This window comes from Artemia sp. Qi Xiang Cuo, chromosome 9 (assembly GCF_049724085.1).
Source record: "Artemia sp. Qi Xiang Cuo chromosome 9, ASM4972408v1, whole genome shotgun sequence".
Classification (NCBI taxonomy): Eukaryota; Metazoa; Arthropoda; class Branchiopoda; order Anostraca; family Artemiidae; genus Artemia; species Artemia sp. Qi Xiang Cuo.
This window is the reverse complement of record NC_142802.1, coordinates 30,982,909-31,003,263: the sequence shown is the minus strand read 5'-3', so window position 1 is coordinate 31,003,263 and position 20,355 is coordinate 30,982,909. Positions and strand designations below refer to the sequence as shown.

General features: G+C 36.2%; 1 protein-coding gene across 1 annotated transcript in view; it reads right to left on the bottom strand.

Moving 5' to 3' along the window:
* LOC148948562 (aminopeptidase N-like) overlaps positions 1 to 20,355 on the bottom strand; it is a 147,647-nt gene that overhangs the window by 97,090 nt on the left and 30,202 nt on the right. Inside the window, exon 5 of the mRNA XM_089094467.1 lies at positions 18,498 to 18,616. Coding sequence (XP_088950593.1) covers positions 18,498 to 18,616 — 119 coding nt within the window. The remainder of the gene's footprint in view (positions 1 to 18,497; positions 18,617 to 20,355) is intronic.

The window sequence follows — 20,355 nt, the reverse complement described above, 5'->3', positions numbered from 1 at the left end:
CCTTCCTTTTCTCCCACAACTTTACTTTACAGTTTTTTGGATACCTCAACACCAAGAAATGCTTTTCAAGAGACATTTCAGAGCATGTTCTTTACGTAATATCACTCCTATGCCCAATTTTCCAACTTGAAGCATCATCTCTTTTCACCCACAACCTTACTTTACAGCTTTTTGGATACCTCAACACCAAACAATACCTTTCAAAAAGCATTTCAGAGCCACTTCTTTTCTTAATGTCCCTCCTAAATCCATTTTACAAGTTGAAGTACTCATCCTTTTCACCATAACTTTACTTTACAACTTTTTTTTCTTAATGTCCCTCCTAAACCCATTTTCCAAGTTGTAGTACCCATCCTTTTCACCCACAACTTTACTTTACAGCTTTTTGGTTCTATTGAATGCGCCAATACCAAGCAATACTTTTCAAAGGGCATTTGAAGTAGCCATCCTTTTCACCCACAACTTTACTATAGTACTTTTCTGAATGCTCCAACACCAAGCAATACTTTTCAAAGGGCATTTCAGAACCAGTTCTTTTCATAATGTCCATCCTAAACCCATTTTAAAAATTGAAGTACCCATCCTTTAAACCCAAAACTTTACTTTACAGCTATTTGAATGATCCAACACCAAGCAATACTTTTCAAAAGAACATTTGAAGTAGCCATACTTTTCACCCACAATTTTACTATATGGCTTTTTTGAATGCTCCAACACCAAGCAATACTTATCAAAGACATTTCAGAACCAGTTCTTTTCTTAATATCCCTCCTAAGCCCATTTTACAAATTGAAGTAGCCATCCTTTTAACACACAACTTTACTTTACAGCTTTTTGAATGCGCCAACACCAAGCAATACTTTTCAAAGGGCATTTCAGAACCAGTTCTTTTCTTAATGTCCCTCCTAAACCCATTTTCCAAGTTGAAGTACCCATCCTTTTTACACACATCTTTACTTTACAGCTTTTTGGATACCTCAACACCAAGAAATACCTTTCAAAAAGCATTTCAGAGCAAGTTCTTTTCATAATGTCCCTTCTAAACCCATTTTCCAACTTGAAGCATCCATCCTTTTCACTCACAACTTTACTTTACAGTTGTTTGGATACCTCAACTCCAAGAAATACCTTTCAAAAGGCATTTCAGAGCAACTTCATTTCTTAATGTCCATTCTAAACCCATTTTCCAACTTGAAGTACCCATCCTTTTCACCCACAACTTTACTTTACAGCTTTTTCGGATACCTCAACACCAAGAAATACCTTTCAAAAAGCATTTCAGAACAAGTTTTTTTCATAATGTCGTTCCTAAACCCATTTTACAAGTTGAAGTTCCCATCCTTTTCATCCACAATTTTACTTTACAGCTTTTTGAATGCCCAACACCAAGCAATACTTTTCAAAAGAAATTTCAGAACAAGTTATTTTATTAACGTCCCTCCTAAACCCATTTTACAAATTGAAGTACCCATCCTTTTCTACCATGCAATACTTTTAAAAGACATTTCAGAGCAAGTTCTTTTCATAATGTCCATCCTAAACCAATTTTACAAGTTGAAGTACCTATCCTTTTCACCCACAACTTTACTTTACAGCTTTTTGAATGCTCCAACACCAAGCAATACTTTTCAAAAGGCATTTCAGAACAAGTTCTTTTCTTAGTGACCGTCCTAAACCCATTTTACTTATTGAAGTACCCATCCTTTTCACCCAAAACTTTACTTTACAGCTTTTTGAATGCTCCAACACCAAGCAATACTTTTCAAAGGGCATTTCAGAACAAGCTCTTTTCTTAATGTCCTTCCTAAACCCATTTTACAAGTTGAAGTACCCATCCTTTACAGTCAACACCAAGCAATACTTTTCAAAAGGCATTTCACAACAAGTTCCTTTCTTAATGTCCCTCCTAAACCCATTTTACAAATGGAAGTACTCATCCTTTTCACCATAATTTTACTTTACAACTTTTTTTCTTAATGTCCCTCCTAAACCCATTTTACAAGTTGTAGTACCCATCCTATACATCCACAACTTTACTTTACAGCTTTTTGAATGCTCCAACACCAAGCAATACTTTTCAAAGGGCATTTGAAGTAGCCATCCTTTTCACCCACAACTTTAGTATACTGCTTTTTTCAATGCTCCAACACCAAGCAATACTTTTCAAAGGGCATTTGAGAACCAGTTCTTTTCATAATGTCCGTCCTATAACCATTTTACAAATTGTAGTACCCATCCTTTACACGCAAAACTTTACTTTACAGCTTTTTGAATGATCCAACACCAAGCATTACTTTTCAAAAGAACATTTGAAGTAGCCATCCTTTTCACCCACAATTTTACTATACTGCTTTTTTAAATTATCCAACACCAAGCAATACTTTTCAAAAGGCATTTCAGAACCAGTTCTTTTCTTAATGTCCCTCCTAAACCCATTTTACAAATTGAAGTACCCATCATTTTTACAAACATCTTTACTTTACAGGTTTTTGGATGCGCCAACACCAAGCAATACTTTTCAAAGGGCATTTCAGAACCAGTTCTTTTCATAACGTCCATCCTAAACCCTTTTTACAAATTGAAGTACCCATCCTTTTTACACACATCTTTACTTTACAGCTTTTTGAATGATCAAATACCAAGCAATACTTTTTAAAGGGCATTTCAGAACAAGTTCTTTTCATAATGTCCTTCCTAAACCCATTTTACATGTTGAAGTTCCCATCCTTTTCATCCACAACTTTACTTTACAGCTTTTTGAATGCCCAACACCAAGCAATACTTTTTAAAAGACATTTCAGAACAAGTTATTTTCTTAATGTCCATTCTAAAACCATTTTAAAATTTGAAGTACCCATCCTTTTCACCCACAACTTTACTTTACAGCTTTTTGAATGCACAACACCAAGCAATACTTTTCAAAAGGTATTTCAGAACAAGTTATAGTGTCGATAACTTGCCATAGAGTACCAATGGGAAAGCCACGTCGTGCCTATGAACATGCAGAGAGTATGATTGGTAGAGCCGTAAGCATATTTCATGTCATTTTAAGATACGTAAAAAAGTTAAAAAAATACCATGTTTAAAAAAATTCAAAATTATTTTAAAACATGGGTGGAAGGGGTACCGGTGGTCTTTGGGGGCTCGAGGGGCATTAGGGGGATCGGGGGCCTTTGGGGTTGGAGTAGGGGACCTCACGACACTGTTCGAATGGAACTTGTGTGTGAATATTCTTCATGAAGATATGGAGCTCCACTTTAATTCTGAGTTTTCTCGAAGAAGTTCAAAATGTACAAGTTCTCTTCTGAATTTTCTTAGAGAAGAGAAAAAAAAGTTAGCTCAATTATGAAATTTACCAATGAAAATGAAAAAACTTTCATTTCAGTTCCTAATCTCTCAAAGACATAAAAAATTTAAAGTTCAATTCTAAATTTTTCCATAGAAGAAAGGGATGGCTATACTATGATTGTGATTATTTACCATGAAGATAAAAAGTTTCACTTTATTTCTAATTTTTCTGAAATTCAGTTCATTCATCTAACCACCAAAAACAATAGGTTAGGTTAGGTTAGGTATAAATAAATATTAATAAATAATTAGAAACATTTCTCCATGTTTAAGTTAGGTTAGGTTAGGTTAAATTATCATGAGCGCTCATGATAAGCTAAGCTAACCTAACTTAAACATGGTAAAAAGATTAAATTAGGTTAGGTTAGGCTAGATTAAGTTAGGTTATGTTAAGTTAGGTTAGGTTAGGTTAGATTAAGTTAGGTTAAGTTAGGTTAGGTTAGGTTAGCCTACGTACGCGCGCGTACGTAGGCTAACCTCACCTAACCTAACTTAACCTAACTGAATTTTTTAATATGGTATTTTTTAACTTTTTTACGTATCTTAAAATGACATGAAATATGCTTACGGCTCTACCAATCGTACTCTCTGCATGTTCATAGGCACGACGCGGCTTTCCCATTGGTACTCTATGGCAAGTTATCGACACTACCTAGTTTAATGCGTGCATTAAATCAGTATTTTTTACGCACTGGAAGGATAAACACACAATTCATATCTGTAAAAAGTGAAGATGAATTATTCGACGAAAGTATGTGCACATGATAAAATCATCGTCGTGTTGAATGTTGACAAGGAGAAATACCTGAACTATGAAACGACTGCAAGTGGTAACACTATTGGAAATGTATGCATGCGTTTTCATGACAGCGAGAAGTTAGATTCCTTTGGAGTACCCAAGAATTTCCATCATGCAAACGGTGGATATGCAAGAGTAACATTACCAGAGAAAGTAGTACTCAAAGAGAATGCCAACGTAAAAATAATAGTTGATGAAGAGGGACAACTTATAGCTAATGGTTCTGGTAGCATGTTAGCCGTTGATAGATCTTATCGCTATCTTTCCGGTGTTAGCATTCGAATGAAAGCAAAGGGAAAAAGAAGGCATGCATACAGCTGCACCAACATCATAAATCATATCTTGTAAATGTGTTAAAACTGCTCTCTATGTAAAAAATAATGTGACAATAGACAGTGAAATCGCAGGCAGAATAAAAAGGACATTAGCAGAAAATTTCATCAACGAATATAAAGATGAATTGACGGAAAGTGAAGCGCAAGTGTACTAATAACGTATAATAATGTATTTAACGTATTTTTATATTAATATTCTACATGTCATTATTTCATTAAAAATATCTTATGCATTATTTTGTTAAGTGTTCATTATTTTTAGGGTATTCTAGAACGTCAAACGTTCAGAATATCTATTAAAAAGGTCAGAGATGTAAGAAAAAGAATTTTTAGAGATAAAGATACTACTAGCAGGCTCAATTTTTCATAGAAGATAGAAAAGTTCTAGATCTCTTCTGAATTATACCAAAAAACACAATTCATTTCTAATTTTACCAGAGAAAATAAAAAGCTTAAGAAAAGAAATTGTTCTGAAATACCTTTTGAAAAGTATTTCTTGGTGTTGCGCTTTCAAAAAGCTGTAAAGTAAAGCTTTGGGTGAAAAGGATGGGTACTTCAATTTGTAAAATGGGTTTAGGACGGTCACTAAGAAAAGAACTAGTTCTGAAATGCCTTTTGAAAAGTATTGCTTGGTGTTGGAGCATTCAAAAAGCTGTAAAGTAAAGTTGTGGGTGTAAAGTAAAGTAGGATGGACATTATGAAAAGAACTGGTTCTGAAATGTCCTTTGAAAAGTATTGCTTGGTGTTGGCGCATCCAAAAAGCTGTAAAGTAAAGATGTTTGTAAAAAGGATGGGTACTTCAATTTGTAAAATGGGTTTAGGAGGGACATTAAGAGAAGAAGTTGCTCTGAAATGCCTTTTGAAAAGTATTGCTTGGTGTTGGCGCATTCAAAAAAGCAGTATAGTAAAATTGTGGGTGAAAAGGATGACTACTTCAAATGTTGTTTTGAAAAGAATTGCTTGGTGTGGGATCATTCAAAAAGCTGAAAAGTAAAGTTTTTGGTGTAGAGGATGGGTACTTCAATTTGTAAAATGGGTTTAGGATGGACATTATCAAAATAAATGGTTCTGAAATTTTCTTTGAAAAGTATTGGTTGGTGTTGGAGCATTCAAAAAAGCAGTATAGTAAAGTTGTGGGTGAAAAGGATGGCTACTTCAAATGCCCTTTGAAAAGTATTGCTTTGTGTTGGAGCATTCAAAAAGCTGTAAAGTAAAGTTGTGGATGTATAGGATGGGTACTACAACTTGTAAAATGGGTTTAGGAGGGACATTAAGAAAAAAAGTTGTAAAGTAAAGTTATGGTGAAAAGGATGAGTACTTCAACTTGTAAAATGGGTTTAGGAGGGACATTAAGAAAGGAACTTGTTGTGAAATGCCTTTTGAAAAGTATTGCTTGGTGTTGACTGTAAAGGATGGGTACTTCAACTTGTAAAATGGGTTTAGGAAGGACATTAAGAAAAGAGCTTGTTCTGAAATGCCCTTTGAAAAGTATTGCTTGGTGTTGGAGCATTCAAAAAGCTGTAAAGTAAAGTTTTGGGTGAAAAGGATGGGTACTTCAATTTGTAAAAGGGGTTTACGAAGGACATTAAGAAAAGAACTAATTCTGAAATGCCTTTTGAAAAGTATTGCTTGGTGTTGGGCATTCAAAAAGCTGTAAAGTAAAGTTTTGTGTGAAAAGGATAGGTACTTCAACTTGTAAAATGGGGTTAGGAAGGACATTAAGAAAAGAAATTGTTCTGAAATGTCTTTGAAAAGTATTGCATGGTAGAAAAGGATGGGTACTTCAATTGGTAAAATGGGTTTAGGAGGGACATTAAGAAAACAACTTGTTCTGAAATGTCTTTTGAAAAGTATTGCTTGGTGTTGGGAATTCAAAAAGCTGTAAAGTAAAGTTGTGGATGAAAACGATGGGAACTTCAGCTTGTAAAATGGGTTTAGGAAGGACATTATGAAAAGAACTTGTTCTGAAATGCTTTTTGAAAGGTATTTCTTGATGTTGAGGTATCCAAAAATCTGTAAAGTAAAGTTGTGGGTGAAAAAGATGGATGCTTCAAGTTGGAATATGAGTTTAGAAGGGACATTACGTAATGAAGTTGCTCTAAAATGTCTTTTGAAAGGTATTTCTTGGTGTTGAGGTATCCGATAAAACTGTAAAGTAAAGTTGTGGGTGAAAAGGATGGGTACTTCAAGTTTAAAAATGGGGTTAGAAGGGACATTAAGAAAAGAAGTTGCTCTGAAATGACTTTGAAAGGTATTTCTTGGTGTTGAGGTATCCAAAAAACTGTAAAGTAAAGTTGTGAGTGAAAAGAATGGATGCTTCAAGTTGGAAAATGGGTTTAGAAGGGACATTAAGAAAAGAAGTTGCTCTGAAATACTTTTGTAAAGGTATTTCTTGGTGTTGAGGTATCCAAAAAGCTGTAAAGTAAAGATGTGTGTAAAAAGGATGGGTACTTCAACTTGGAAAATGGGTTTAGGAGGGACATTAAGAAAAGAACTGGTTCTGAAATGCCCTTTGAAATGTATTGCTTGGTGTTGGCGCATATAAAAATTTGTAGAATAAAGAGTTGGTCACACTAGATTTCCACTTCAATGCTTTAAATGGTCTTAGGAGAGACAATGTGCAAAGAGTTTTTACTTAAATGCCCTTCGATTTATGTCTCAATGGGTCTGACTCTCGAGAAAATCTGCATATTACAGTTTTGGGTGTTAAGGATTTCTAATTAAAATGACTTTTGAAAATTAATGCCTGGTGTTGGCGCATTCAAAAGAACCAAAAAGCTGTAAAGTAAAGTTGTGGGTGAAAAGGATGGGTACTACAACTTGGAAAATGGGTTTAGGAGGGACATTAAGAAAAAAAAGTTGTAAAGTAAAGTTATGGTGAAAAGGATGAGTACTTCAACTTGTAAAATGGATTTAGGAGGGACATTAAGAAAAGAAGTGGCTCTGAAATGCTTTTTGAAAGGTATTGTTTGGTGTTGAGGTATCCAAAAAGCTGTAAAGTAAAGTTGTGGGTGAAAAGGATGGATGCTTCAAGTTGGAAAATGGGTTTAGGAGGGACATTAAGAAATGAACTTTCTCTGAAATGCCTTTTGAAAGGTATTTCTTGGTGTTGAGATATCCGAAAAAGCTGTAAAGTAAAGACGTGGGCGAAAAGGATGGTTACTTCAAGCTGGAAACTGGGTTTAGGAGGGACAAAAAGAAAGGAAATTGCTCTGATATGTCCTCTGAAAGGTATATCTTGGTTTTGAGGTATCCGAAAAAGCTGTAAAGTAAAGTTGTGGGTGAAAAGGATGGGAACTTCAAGTTGGAAAATGGGTTTAGAATGTACATTAAGAAAGGAACTTGCTCTAAAATGTCTTTTGAAAAGTATTTCTTTGTGTTGAGGTATCCAAAAAGCTGTAAAGTAAAGTTGTGGGTGAAAAGGATGGGTACTTCAAGTTGGAAAATGGTTTAGAAGGGACATTAAGAAAAGATGTTGCTCTGAAATGCCTTTTGAATGGTATTTCTTGGTGATGGGGTATCCAAAAAGCTGTGAAGTAAAGTTGTAGGGTGAAAAGGATGGATGCTTCAACTTGTAAAATGGGTTTAGAAGGGACATTAAGAAAGGAACTTGCTCTGAAGTGTCTTTTGAAAAGTATTTCTTGGTGTTGAGGTATCCAAAAAGCTGTAAAGTAAAGTTGTGGGTGAAAAGGATGGGTACTTCAAGTTGGAAAATGGGTTTAGAAGGGACATTAAGAAAGGAACTTACTCTGAAATGCCTTTTGAAAGGTATTTCTTGGTGTTGAGGTATCCAAAAAGCTGTAAAGTAAAGTTGTGGGTGAAATGGAAGGATACTTCAAGTTGGAAAATGGGGTTAGAAGGGACATTAAGAAAGGAACTTGCTCTGAATTGCTTTTGAAAGGTATTTCTTGGTCTTGGGATATCCAAAAAGCTGTAAAGTATAGTTGTGGGTGAAAAGAATGGATGCTTCAATTTGGAAAATGGGTTTATAAGGGACATCAAGAAAAGAACGTGCTCTGAAATGCTTTTTGAAAGGTATTTCTTGGTGTTGAGGTATCCAAAAAGCTGTAAAGTAAAGTTGTGGGTGAAACAGATGGATGCTTCAAGTTGGAAAATGGGTTTAGGAGGGACATTACGTAAAGAACTTGCTCTGAAATGTCTTTTGAAAAGTATTTCTTGGTGTTGAGGTATCTAAAAAGCTGTAAAGTAAAGTTGTGGGTGAAAAGGAAGGATGCTTCAACTTGTAAAATGGGTTTAGAATGGGCATTAAGAGAGAAAGTTGCTCTGAAATGCCTTTTTGAATGGTATTTCTTGGTGTTGAGGTAACCAAAAAGCTGTAAAGTAAAGTTGTGGGTGTAAAGGAAGAATGCTTCAAGTTGGAAAATAGTCTTGGGATGGACACTATGAAAAGAACTTGCTGTGAAATGTCTTTTGAAAGGTATTTCTTGGCGTTGAGGTATCCGAAAAAGCTGTAAAGTAAAGTTGTGGGTGAAAAGTATGGGTACTTCAAGTTGGAAAATGGCTTTAGAATGGACATTAAGAAAAGAAGTTGCTCTGAAATGCCTTTTGAAAGGTATTTCTTGGTGTTGAGGTATCCAAAAAGCTGTAAAGTATAGTTGTGGGTGAAAAGAATGGATGCTTCAAGTTGGAAAATGGGTTATGAAGGGACATTAAGAAAAGGAGTTGCGCTGAAATGCTTTTTGAAAGGTATTTCTTGGTGTTGAGGTATCCAAAAAGCTGTAAAGTAAAGTTGTGGGTGAAAAAGATGGATGCTTCAAGTTGGAAAATGGGTTTAGGAGGGACATTACGTAAAGAACTTGCTCTGAAATGTGTTTGAAAAGTATTTCTTGGTGTTGAGGTATCCAAAAAACTGTAAAGTAAAGTTGTGGGTGAAAAGGAAGAATCCTTCAACTTGTAAAATGGGTTTAGAATAGACATTAAGAAAAGAAGTTGCTCTGAAATGCTTTTTGAAAGGTATTTCTTGGTGTTGAGGTAACCAAAAAGCTGTAAAGTGGTGGGTGAAAAGGATGGATGCTTCAAGTTGGAAAATGGGTTTAGAAGGGACATTAAGAAAGGAACTTGCTCTGAAATGTCTTTTGAAAGGTATTTCTTGGTGTTGAGGTATCCGATAAAACTGTAAAGTAAAGTTGTGGGTGAAAAGGATGGGTACTTCAAGTTGGAAAATGGGTTTAGAATGTACATTAAGAAAAGAAGTTGCTCTGAAATGACTTTTGAAAGGTCTTTCTTGGTGTTGGGGTATCCAAAAAACTGTAAAGTAAAGTTGTGAGTGAAAAGGATGGGTACTTTAAGCTGGAAAATGGGTTTAGAATGAACATTAAGAAATGAAGTTGCTCTGAAATGTCTTTTGAAAACTATTGCTTGATGTTGGGGTATCCAAAAAGCTGTATAGTAAATTTGTGGTGATAGGATTGGTACTTCAACTTGTAAAAATGGGTTAAGGAATGACATTAAGAAAGGAACTTGTTCTGAAAAGATATAATAACGTGCACAAAAAAGTATTAACAAAGGGGGAGGGGACTCTTTGGGGACCCCGGGGCGGGCTTTGGGGGTCTGGGGGGTCCTTGCGGGCCGGGTGGTCCTTTGGGAGCCCGGTGGACCTTTGGGGACCGGGGGAGGGCCTTTGGGGTTGGGGTAGAGGACCTCACGACACTGTTCAAATGGAACTTGTGTATTATAACGACCACAGAGTTTCACCCTCAAATTCTCTTCTAAAACCTCTTTTAAAATCATCTTTTAAAATGTCTCTAACTGTTTCGCCGAAATAATTCCCTAAAATGTCTAAAACGGTTTAGCCCAAATAGCCCCTAAACGTAATTTCAGGGTGTTCCTTTTGTTTTTGGCATCTCTGCGTTGTCACATTTCAAATTACTAAAAAACCCTTTCGCGCGCTAATCACTTCATCGCTAAGATCAGAACACTCACCCGGAAACAATTCTCTTGGTAGAACTCCAAAGACATTAATAGACATTCGCTCGGAAACAATTCTCTTTAGAAAGAACAAATTAATTCCCCTTTCGTGAATCAATAATTCCCCTTAGAAACAACTATTTAATTCCCCTTTCTTGCCAAATCAATCAACCATGACATCATCTGCCATGTGTGATCTAAACTTTGCCTCGGAAACAATTCTGATCGAACTCCAAAGACATTAATTAACTTGACGTCATCTGTCAGACATTAATTAACTTCCCCGGAAATAATTTGATTAATGACTGACAGCACAGGTGTTCCATCTCCCTAGGGACTCTATGCCCAAATAAGGAGTCCCCCCTGGAGTATAAGATAGCTCTCTACTTATATATATATATATATATATATATATATATATATATATATATATATATATATATATATATATATATATATGTATATATACATATATATATATATATATATATATATATATGTATATATATATATATATATATATATATATATATATATATATATATATATATATATATATATATATATATATATATATATATATATATATATATATATATATATATATATATATATATATATATATATATATATATATATATATACATATATACATATATAAAGACTCGGGGTCGTTTTCGGGGAGATAGACTGAGCCTCTTCTGAAGTTAAAAAACCATCCCTTCCATAAGAAAATGAAAGGACAATAGCCCTTTCAATTTCCAATCGAATGAGCCCTTTTTGAAGTTTTTACGACAACGCTTTCTATAAAAAAATTATATACCCCCAGGGCATAACTTATAACCTCAGCTCTGAGAGTTTTGGGGGGTTGTCATCCTCAATGACCTAATCTCCTGAACTTTCAACAACGCTCAACAAAATGGCTCAAAATCTCAAAATTTTGATTGGATGTGTTTGGGGAAATGCTGGGCGTAAGAGGGGGGCTAGTTACCCTCAAATCACTTTCGAATATTAAAAGGGGCAATAGCCCTCTCAATTTCCAATTGAATGATCCTCTTTTGAAGTTTCAACGACAACTCTATCTGTACAAACCTTATATGCCCCCAGGGAATAACTTTCAACCATTGCCCTGATACCTGTGTGGGGGGTTGTTATCCTCAAAGACATAATTTCAGGAACTTTCAAATACGTTGAAGAGATGGCTATCTCAAAATTTGATTGTATGTGTTTGGGGAAATGGTGAGATTGAGAGGGGCTTAGTTGCCCTCCAATAACTTTCGACTATTAAAAAGGGCACTAGCCCTTTGAATTTACAATTGAATGAGCCCTTTTTCAAGTTTATACGCCAAACCTTTCAATAATAACCTTATATACCCCCATGGCATAACTTATAAGCCTTGCCCTGAAAACTGGGCGGGGGGGGGGGAGTGTCCTGCTCAAAGACATAATTTCCAGAACTTTGAACTGCGATGAATAAAATCGCTATCTCAAAATTTTGATTGGATGTGTTTGGGGAAATGGTGGCCTTAGAATGGGCGTTAGTTGCCTTCCAATCACTTTCGACTATTAAAAAGGGCACTAACCCTTTGAATTTCCAGTCGAATGAGTCCTTTTTCATGTTTCTACGACAAAGCTTTCAATAAAAGCATTATATACTCCCAAGGAATAACTTACAACCTTAGCCCTGAGAGCTCTGAGGGGAGTGTCATCCTCAAAGACCTAATTTCCAGAACTTTCAACTACGTTGAAAAAATGGCTATCTCAAAATTTTATTGTATGTGTTTGGGGGAATGGTGAGCGTGAGAGGGGGTTAGTTGCCTTCCAATCACTTTTGACTTAAAAAGGGCAGTAGTCCTTTGAATTTCCAATCGAATAAGCCCTTTTTCAAGTTTCTATGATAAAGCTTTCAATAAAAACCTTATATGCCTCAAGGGCATAATTTATAAACCTTGCCCTGAAGGCTGTGGGGGGAGTGTCCCGCTCAAAGATATAATTTCTAGAGCTTTGAACTGCGATAAACAAAATGGCTATCTACAAATTTTGATTGGATGTGTTTGGGGGAATGGTAGGCTTGGAAGGGGTGTTAGTTGCCTTCCAATCACTTTCGACTATTAAAAAGGGCACTAGCCATTTCAGTTTCCAATTGAATGAGCCTTTTTTGAAGTTTCTACGGCAAAACTTTCAATAAAAACCATATATCTCCCAAGGGCATAACTTACAACCCTTGCCCTTAGGGTCGTGGGGGGGGGGGTAGTCATCCTCAAAAACCTAATATCCAGATTGTTCAACTATGTTGAACACAATTGCTATCTTAAAATCTTGATTAGATGTATTTGGGGAAAAGTTGGGCGTGAGAGAGGGGTTAGTTGGCTTCCAATCACTTTTCACTATTAAAAAGGGCAGTAGTCCTTTGAATTTCCAATCGAATAAGCCCTTTTTCAAGTTTCTACGAAAAAGCTTTCAATAAAAACCTTATATGCCTCATAGGCATAACTTACAACCTTAGCCCTGAGAGCTCTGGGGGGAGTGTCATCCTTAAAGACCTAGTTTCCAGAACTTTCAACTATGTTGAATAAAAAGGCTATATGAAAATTTTGATTAATGTGTTTGGGGAAATGATGGGCTTGAGAGGGGGGTTAGTTACCCTCCGATTACTTTTGACTATTAAAAAGGGCACCAGCCCTCTCAATTCCCAATTAAATGAGCCCTTTTGAAGTTTCTAGGACAAAGCTATCTATGAAAACCTTATATGCCCCCAGGGCTTAACTTACAACCTTTGCCACGGGGGGCTCTAGGGGGATTGTCATCCTCAAATACATAATTTCCAGAACTTTCAACTGCGTTGAACAAAATAGCTATCTCTAAACTTTGATTGAATGGGTTTGGGGAAATGGTGGGCGTGAAAGGGGGGTTAGTTGCTCTTCATTGGCTTTCGACTATAAAAAAGGGCACTAGCCCGTTCAATTTCCAATCAAATGAGACCTTTTTGAAGTTTCTACGACAAAACTCTCTATAGAACCTTATATGCCCCTAGGGCATAACTCAAAACCCTTGCCCTGAGGCCTGTGGGGGGAGTGTCCTCCTCAAAAACATAATTTCTATCGGGAAATCAACTACGTTTGAACAAAATGGATATCTAAAAATTTTGATCGGATGTGTTTTGGGAAATGGTGGGCGTGGAAGGGGTGTTTGTTGCCTTCCAGTCACTTTCGACTATTAAAAAGGGCAGTAGTCCTTTCAATTGCCAATCGAATGAGCTATTTTTGAAGTTTCTACGACAAAGCTAAACTATAAAAACCTTAGATGCCCCCAGGGCCTAACTTATAACCCTTGCCCTGAAGACTGTGGGGTGAGCATCTTACTCAAAGATATAATTTCTCAAACTTTCAACTGCGTTGAGCAAAATGACTATCTCAAAATTTTTATTGGATGTGTTTGTGGAAATGGTGGGCGTGAGGGGGGGGGGCTAGTTGCCCTTCAAACATTTTAAACTATTAAAAAGGGCAAGATCCATTTCAATATCCAATCGAATGAGTCCCTTTTGAAGTTTCTACAGCATCGCTATCTTTAAAACCTCATATGCCCCCAGGCCATAACTTACAACCCTTGCCCTGAGGGCTCTGAGGGGTTTATCATCCTCAAAGACCTAATTTCCAAAACTTTTAACTACGTTGAACAAAATGGCTATCTAAAAATTTTTTTGGATGTGTTTGAGGAAAAGGTGGGCGTGATAGGGGGGTTAGTTGCCCTCCAATAACTTTCGACTATTTAAAAGGGCACTAGCCCTTTGAATTTCGAATCAAATGAGCCCTTTTTCAAGTTTCTACAACAAAGCTTTCAATTAAAACCTTATATACCCCCAGGGCATAACTTGCAACCCTTGCCCTGAGGGCTGTGGGGGGAGTGTCATCCCCTCAGGGCAAGAGTGTATCTTCCGGAAAGGTCCGGAAGATATAATTTCCGGAATTCTCAACTAATTGGACAAATGGGCTATCTCAAAATTTTGATTGGATGTGTTTGGGGAAATGGTGGGCGTGAAAGGGGTGTTAGTTGTCATCCAATCACTTTCGACTATTAAAAAAGGCACTAGCCATTCCAATTTCAAATCAAATGAGCCCTTGTCGAAGTTTTTATGACAACTCCTTCGATACGAAGTGCCCTGGCAAAAACAAGAAGATAAATAATACATTGTGCCTACATCGTTCTTTACTTTTGCAGCGCTATTGCGCAGCCTATGATTGTCTTTCTGGATAATTGTGGTAGACTATTTGGTGTGGAAATTAAAATCGCCTCGTCAAAAATAAAATAAATGATCTGAATATTCAAAAAAGTAGAGGTCCAAGAAAGAGTAATACTCATATTTTGTTTTTCAAGATTTTAGATATTTATTTATTGAAAGCTTGTGTTCATGTAGGGCTTTTTAGCAACTGTTGACGGGTTCTATCAATGTAAAACTTCCCATAAGAGCACGGGACTTTGTAAACACCACTATCAAGCATAGGGTCGGTTTTATCTTTCCCAAAATTGAAAGACGTTCAACCTTTAGTTCATTTTGGAAAGGAACATAAATATTATGTTTCTTAAAAATTTTTCCAAGTTTATCACTGAGTCTCGGGATATATAGTAAAATTTAAAAAAAAAAATTCCACTTGTAGCAATAACTGAATAGAGGGGAATGGGCTTACTTTGTAGAATTACCTATTTTTATCTGCTATCTATGATTTTCTCAATAAATTTAACGGGGTAACTATTACATAATAAAATACCATTAACATAGTTTAATTCAGAGGTTACATGATTTCGTGAAAAAATTTTTAGAACTCGGTCAACTTAAGATTTAACCACGCCTGTATTCACAGAAGAAGGGTTGTTTGACAAAAAATGCTGATAATAATCATTTTGAGTGGGTTTCCTATAGATAGAAACTTAAGACTAGGAGTATTTTTTAGAATTAGAACTTCTAAGAAAGAAAATCTCCCTGAAAGCTCCACTTCCAAAGTAAATAGAAGATTCAAATCTAAAGTGTTTAAATGCACCAAAAAATTGTTCAGAGAATCATGCCCATGTTTTCAAACAGAGAAAATATCATAGGCAGCGCAACAGCGCTGCCTGAGTAAACAACGATGCTGGCAAAGTGTATTATTTTTTTTCTAGAGGCACGTCGTATCGAAGGAGTTATCGTAAAACTTCGGAAAGGGCTCATTCGATTGGGAATTGGAATGGCTAGTGCCCTTTTTACTAGTGGAAAGTGATTGGAAGGCAACTAACACCCCTTCCACGCCCACCATTTCCCCAAACACATCCAATCAAAATTTTATGATTGCCGTTTTATTCAATGTAGGTGAAAGTTCTTGAACTTAGATCTTTCAGAATGACAACCCCCCCCCCTGCCACAGCCCTCAGGGAAAGGGTTTTAGGTTATGCCCTTGGGGCATGTAAGGTTCTTATAGAAAATATTGTCGTAGAAACTTAAAAAACAGCTCATTCGAATAGAAATTGAAATGGCTAGGGTCCTTTTTAATAGTCGAAAGTGATTGGAAGGCAACTAACGCCCCTTCCGTGCCCACCATTTCCCCAAACACATCCAATCAAAATTTTGAGATAGCCATTATGTTCAACGTAGTTGAAAGTTCTGGAAATTATATCTTTGAGCAGGACATTCCCCCCACAGTCTTTAGGAGAAGGGTTATAAGTTATGCCCTGGGGGCATATACAGTTTTTATAGAGAGCGTTGTCGAAGAAACTTCAAAAAGGGCTCATTCGATAGGAAATTGAAATAGCTAGTTCCCCTTTTAATAGTTGAAAATGATTGGAGGTCGACTAACTCTCTCTCACGCCCGCTATTTCCACAAACATATACAATAAAAATTTTAAGATACCATTGTTTTCAACGTAGTTGAAAGTTCTGGAAATTATATCTTTAAGCAGGACAATCCCCGCACAGTCTTCAGGGCAAGGGTTTTAAGTTATGATTTGGGGGCATATAAGGTTTTTATTGAAAACTTTATCGTAGAAACTTGAAAAATGGCTCATTCGATTGAAAATTTAAAGGGCTAGTGCCCTTTTGAATAGTCGAAAGTGATTGAAAGGCAACTAACACCCCTTCAACACCCACCATTTATCCAAACACATCCAATCAAAATTTGCAGATAGCTATTTTGTTCAACGCAGTTGAAAGTTATGGAAATTATATCTTTGAGCAGGACATGCCCCCCACAGTCTTCAGGGCAAAGGTTATATATTATACATATAAGGGCATATAAGGTTTTTATTGAAAGTTTTGTCGTAAAAACTTGAAAAAAAAAATGCTCATTAGATTGGAAATCAAAGGTCTAATGCCCTTTATAACATTCGAAAGTGATTGGAGGGCAACTAACCCCCCTTCTCACGTCCACCTTTTCCCCAAACACATCCAATCAAAATTTTTACATAGCCATTATGTTCAACGTAGTTGAAAGTTTTGGAAATTGGGTCCTTAAGGATGACACCCCCCCCCTCCCCACAGTCCTCAAGCCAAGGGTTGTAAATTATACCCTGGGGGCATATACGGTTTTTATAGAAAGTATTGTCGTAGAAACTTCAAAAAGGACTCATTCGATTGGAAATTGAAATGGATAGTGCCCTTTTTAATAGTTGAAAATGATTGGAGGGCAACTAATCCCCTCTCACGCCCACCATTTACCCAAACACATGCAATCAAAATTTTGAGACAGCCATTTTTTGTTCAACATAGTTGAAAGTTCTGGAAATTATGTCCTTGAGGATAATAACTCCCTCAGAGCCCTCAGGGCAAGGATTGTAAGTTATGGGCAAGATTTATATATGTCGTATATTCAAAAAGTCTATGTCGTAGAATATTCAAAAAGGGCTCATTTGATTGGAAAATGAAAGGACTAGTGCCCTTTTTAATAGTCGAAAGTAAAAATGGAGAGACCACAATTTCCCAAACACATTCAATCAAATTTTTTAGATAGTCATTTTGTTCAACGTAGTAGAAAACTCCGTAAATTATGTATTTGAGTATGACAAACCCCCAGAGCCCCCAGGGCAAAGATTGTAAGTTATGCCCTTGGGGCATATAAGGTTTTTATAGATAGCAGTGTCGTAAAAACTTTAAAAGGAGCTCATTCAATCGGAAATTGAGAAGACTGGTGCCCTTTTTAATAGTCGAAAGTGATTGGAGGGTAACTTACCCCCCTTTGACGCCCACCATTTCCTCTAACACATCCAATCAAATTTTTGAGGTAGTCATTTTGCTGAACGTAGTTGACAGTTCTGGAAATTATGTCTGAGTTATGCCCTTGGTGCATATAAGGTTTTTGTAGAAAGTTTTGTCGTAGAAGCTTCAAAAAGGGCTCATTTGATTGGAAATGGAGAAGAATAGTGTCTTTTTTATTAGTAGAAAGTTATCAAAGGGCAAATGGCCTCCCCCTCGCCTATGATTTCCCCAAACACTTCCAATCAAAATTTTGAGATAACCATTTGGTTCAGCGTATCAGAACGATCTGGAAATTATGTCTTTGAGGATAACAAAACCCCAAGCCCTCAGGGTAAGGGTTGAAAGTTATGCCCTGGGGACATATAAGATTTTTATAGAAAGCATGGTCATATAAGCTTTGGAGGGCGCTCATTGGATTGGTAATCAGACGCTCTAGTGTTGTTTTTAAGATTCAAAGTCATCGGGAGGAGCTACCCCCCCCCCCCCCCAAACGTCTTATTGTCCCAAAATGCATCTAATAGAAATTTTTAGATGCCCAGGGGGTATTTAAAGTTTTTATTGAGGTTATGGCTGCTTAACTTTAGAAGAGGCTCAGTTTTTCTCCCTGAAGACTGAGCCTCACCCCTAACCTAATATATTTACAATTTATGTTTTTATTTATATATAAATACTGCATATAGTGGGGCTGAACTTATTGCTCTTACTTGACGTTGCTCTCCCATCAAATTTGATAAAGTCACTGACAAGGAATGCCACAAGATACGTTGGCATTTTGTGTGGAGACTCAAAATGCCTAATATATTTACAATTTATGTTTTTATTTATATATAAATACTGCATATAGTGGGGCTGAACTCATTGCTCTTACTTGACGTTGCTCTCCCATCAAATTTGATAAAGTCACTGACAAGGAATGCCACAAGATACGTTGGCATTTTGTGTGGAGACTCTTCGTAAATGTCCCATACCATATCAGGAAAACCATCTCTGAAACAAAAGATATATTTAAAAATCGTTTAAAAAAAAATAGTTAAAAAGAGAAAAACGAGAATTATACAAGCCAGTGAAAAATGTGGACTACAATGCAAATATTTAGGTCAAAACTGTCACTTGACAGTCCTTTACATACAACAATAAAGTAAAAATTACTAATGAAAATACAAGTGGACTATAAAAAATTTTAATCCATAGGACAACACACACTGAAAGATTTAAAATCCTCTCCATGTAATAGTGACAAAACAATTGAATAAAAAAATACAGCCCTGAACGGCAATTTAATTTTTTTATTTATACGGACAATTATTAAAAGCTAAACACTTCCCAGGTAAAACATTGTCACAAATTAGGTTAGGTTGCAAAATGTGATTATTTTTTTTTATTTAAGTAAAAACGATCAGAATTAATTAGTTCATTATAAATGGGGCTTAAATAGGTTTCTCCAGCGTCTCTATTGAGAGCTACCTTTCGGTGACTGTACTCTTTTTATCTCAACTGCCTCTCTGAAAACTTGGATGAGACCTTTAACAGGGGCAATAATGGAGGTGTTATCGAATAAAATGAAATGGTGTGGGTTGTCACACACATGTTGAGCCAAGGCGAAATAAAAAATCCCAGTCCTTTGGCGTAGCTCCATGGCTTTGTCGATTGAGGACCTGTGTTCCAACAATCTCTCCCCTAATTTCTGGTGGGTTCTTCCAACATAGAAACAGCCTAAAGAACATGGAGCCCTATAAACACCACTGCCCAAAACAGGGCTCATTTTATCTTTGCCGCTGTTAAAATAGTTCTGAATTTTATTAGAATTTTCGAAGGTGATATTTAGGTTATGTTTTTATAGAATTCTTTGCAGTTTGTCACCTAATTTTGGGAAAACAGGGCAAAACAGTAAAGACTTTCTTATCACCCGCTAAAGGGATGATATCCGTTGGAATTTGTGGAGATAATGAATCCTTTTTTTTTGTATTTTTTCTATGATGGATTCCCGTAACTTGATGGGATATCCATTGCAAAACAAAATGTCCTTCAGATAATTCAATTCTGTGACTATATGAGCTTTTGAACAAATTCTTATAACACGATCAACTAAAGATATAACTACTCCTCTTTTTACACAAGGAGGGTGGTTGGAAGAGAAATGCAAAAACCTATCATTATGTGTAGGTTTTGTATAAGTCGAATATTCAAGGCTGAAAGATTTATTGAAGATTAAGACTTCTAAAAAAGGCAGTTTATTACTATCTTCCAGTTCCAAGGTGAACTGAAGGTTGAAATCCAAACTGTTAAGATGAGACAAAAAAGTGTTCAGTTCTACCTCTCCGTGATTCCACACAGAGATAACATCATCGACAAACCGGCCCCAGAACCAGTGTTTCAGAGGAAACGTATTTTCAAAGCGGAGGTTTCAATAAATTCTATGTAAAAAGTGGCCAAAAAGGTGAAAGGCTCGTACCCATTGGGAGGCCCTTTATTTGAGTGAAAAATTGGCTATTGTACCGAAAATATATGGAATATCTATTGCAAAGTCGAACAAGTCGCATAATGGTTTCAATATCTAATGTTTTATAGTCCATCCGGCCAATATTATCTTCTAGTTTCTTTTGAAGAGCAAATTCACACTTTTTTATATCACATGAAGCATACATAGAAACGGCATCAAAACTTGCCAAAATTGTGTCTTTTTATATCAAAGTTTTTTAATTTTTCCACATAGTGTACTGAATTTT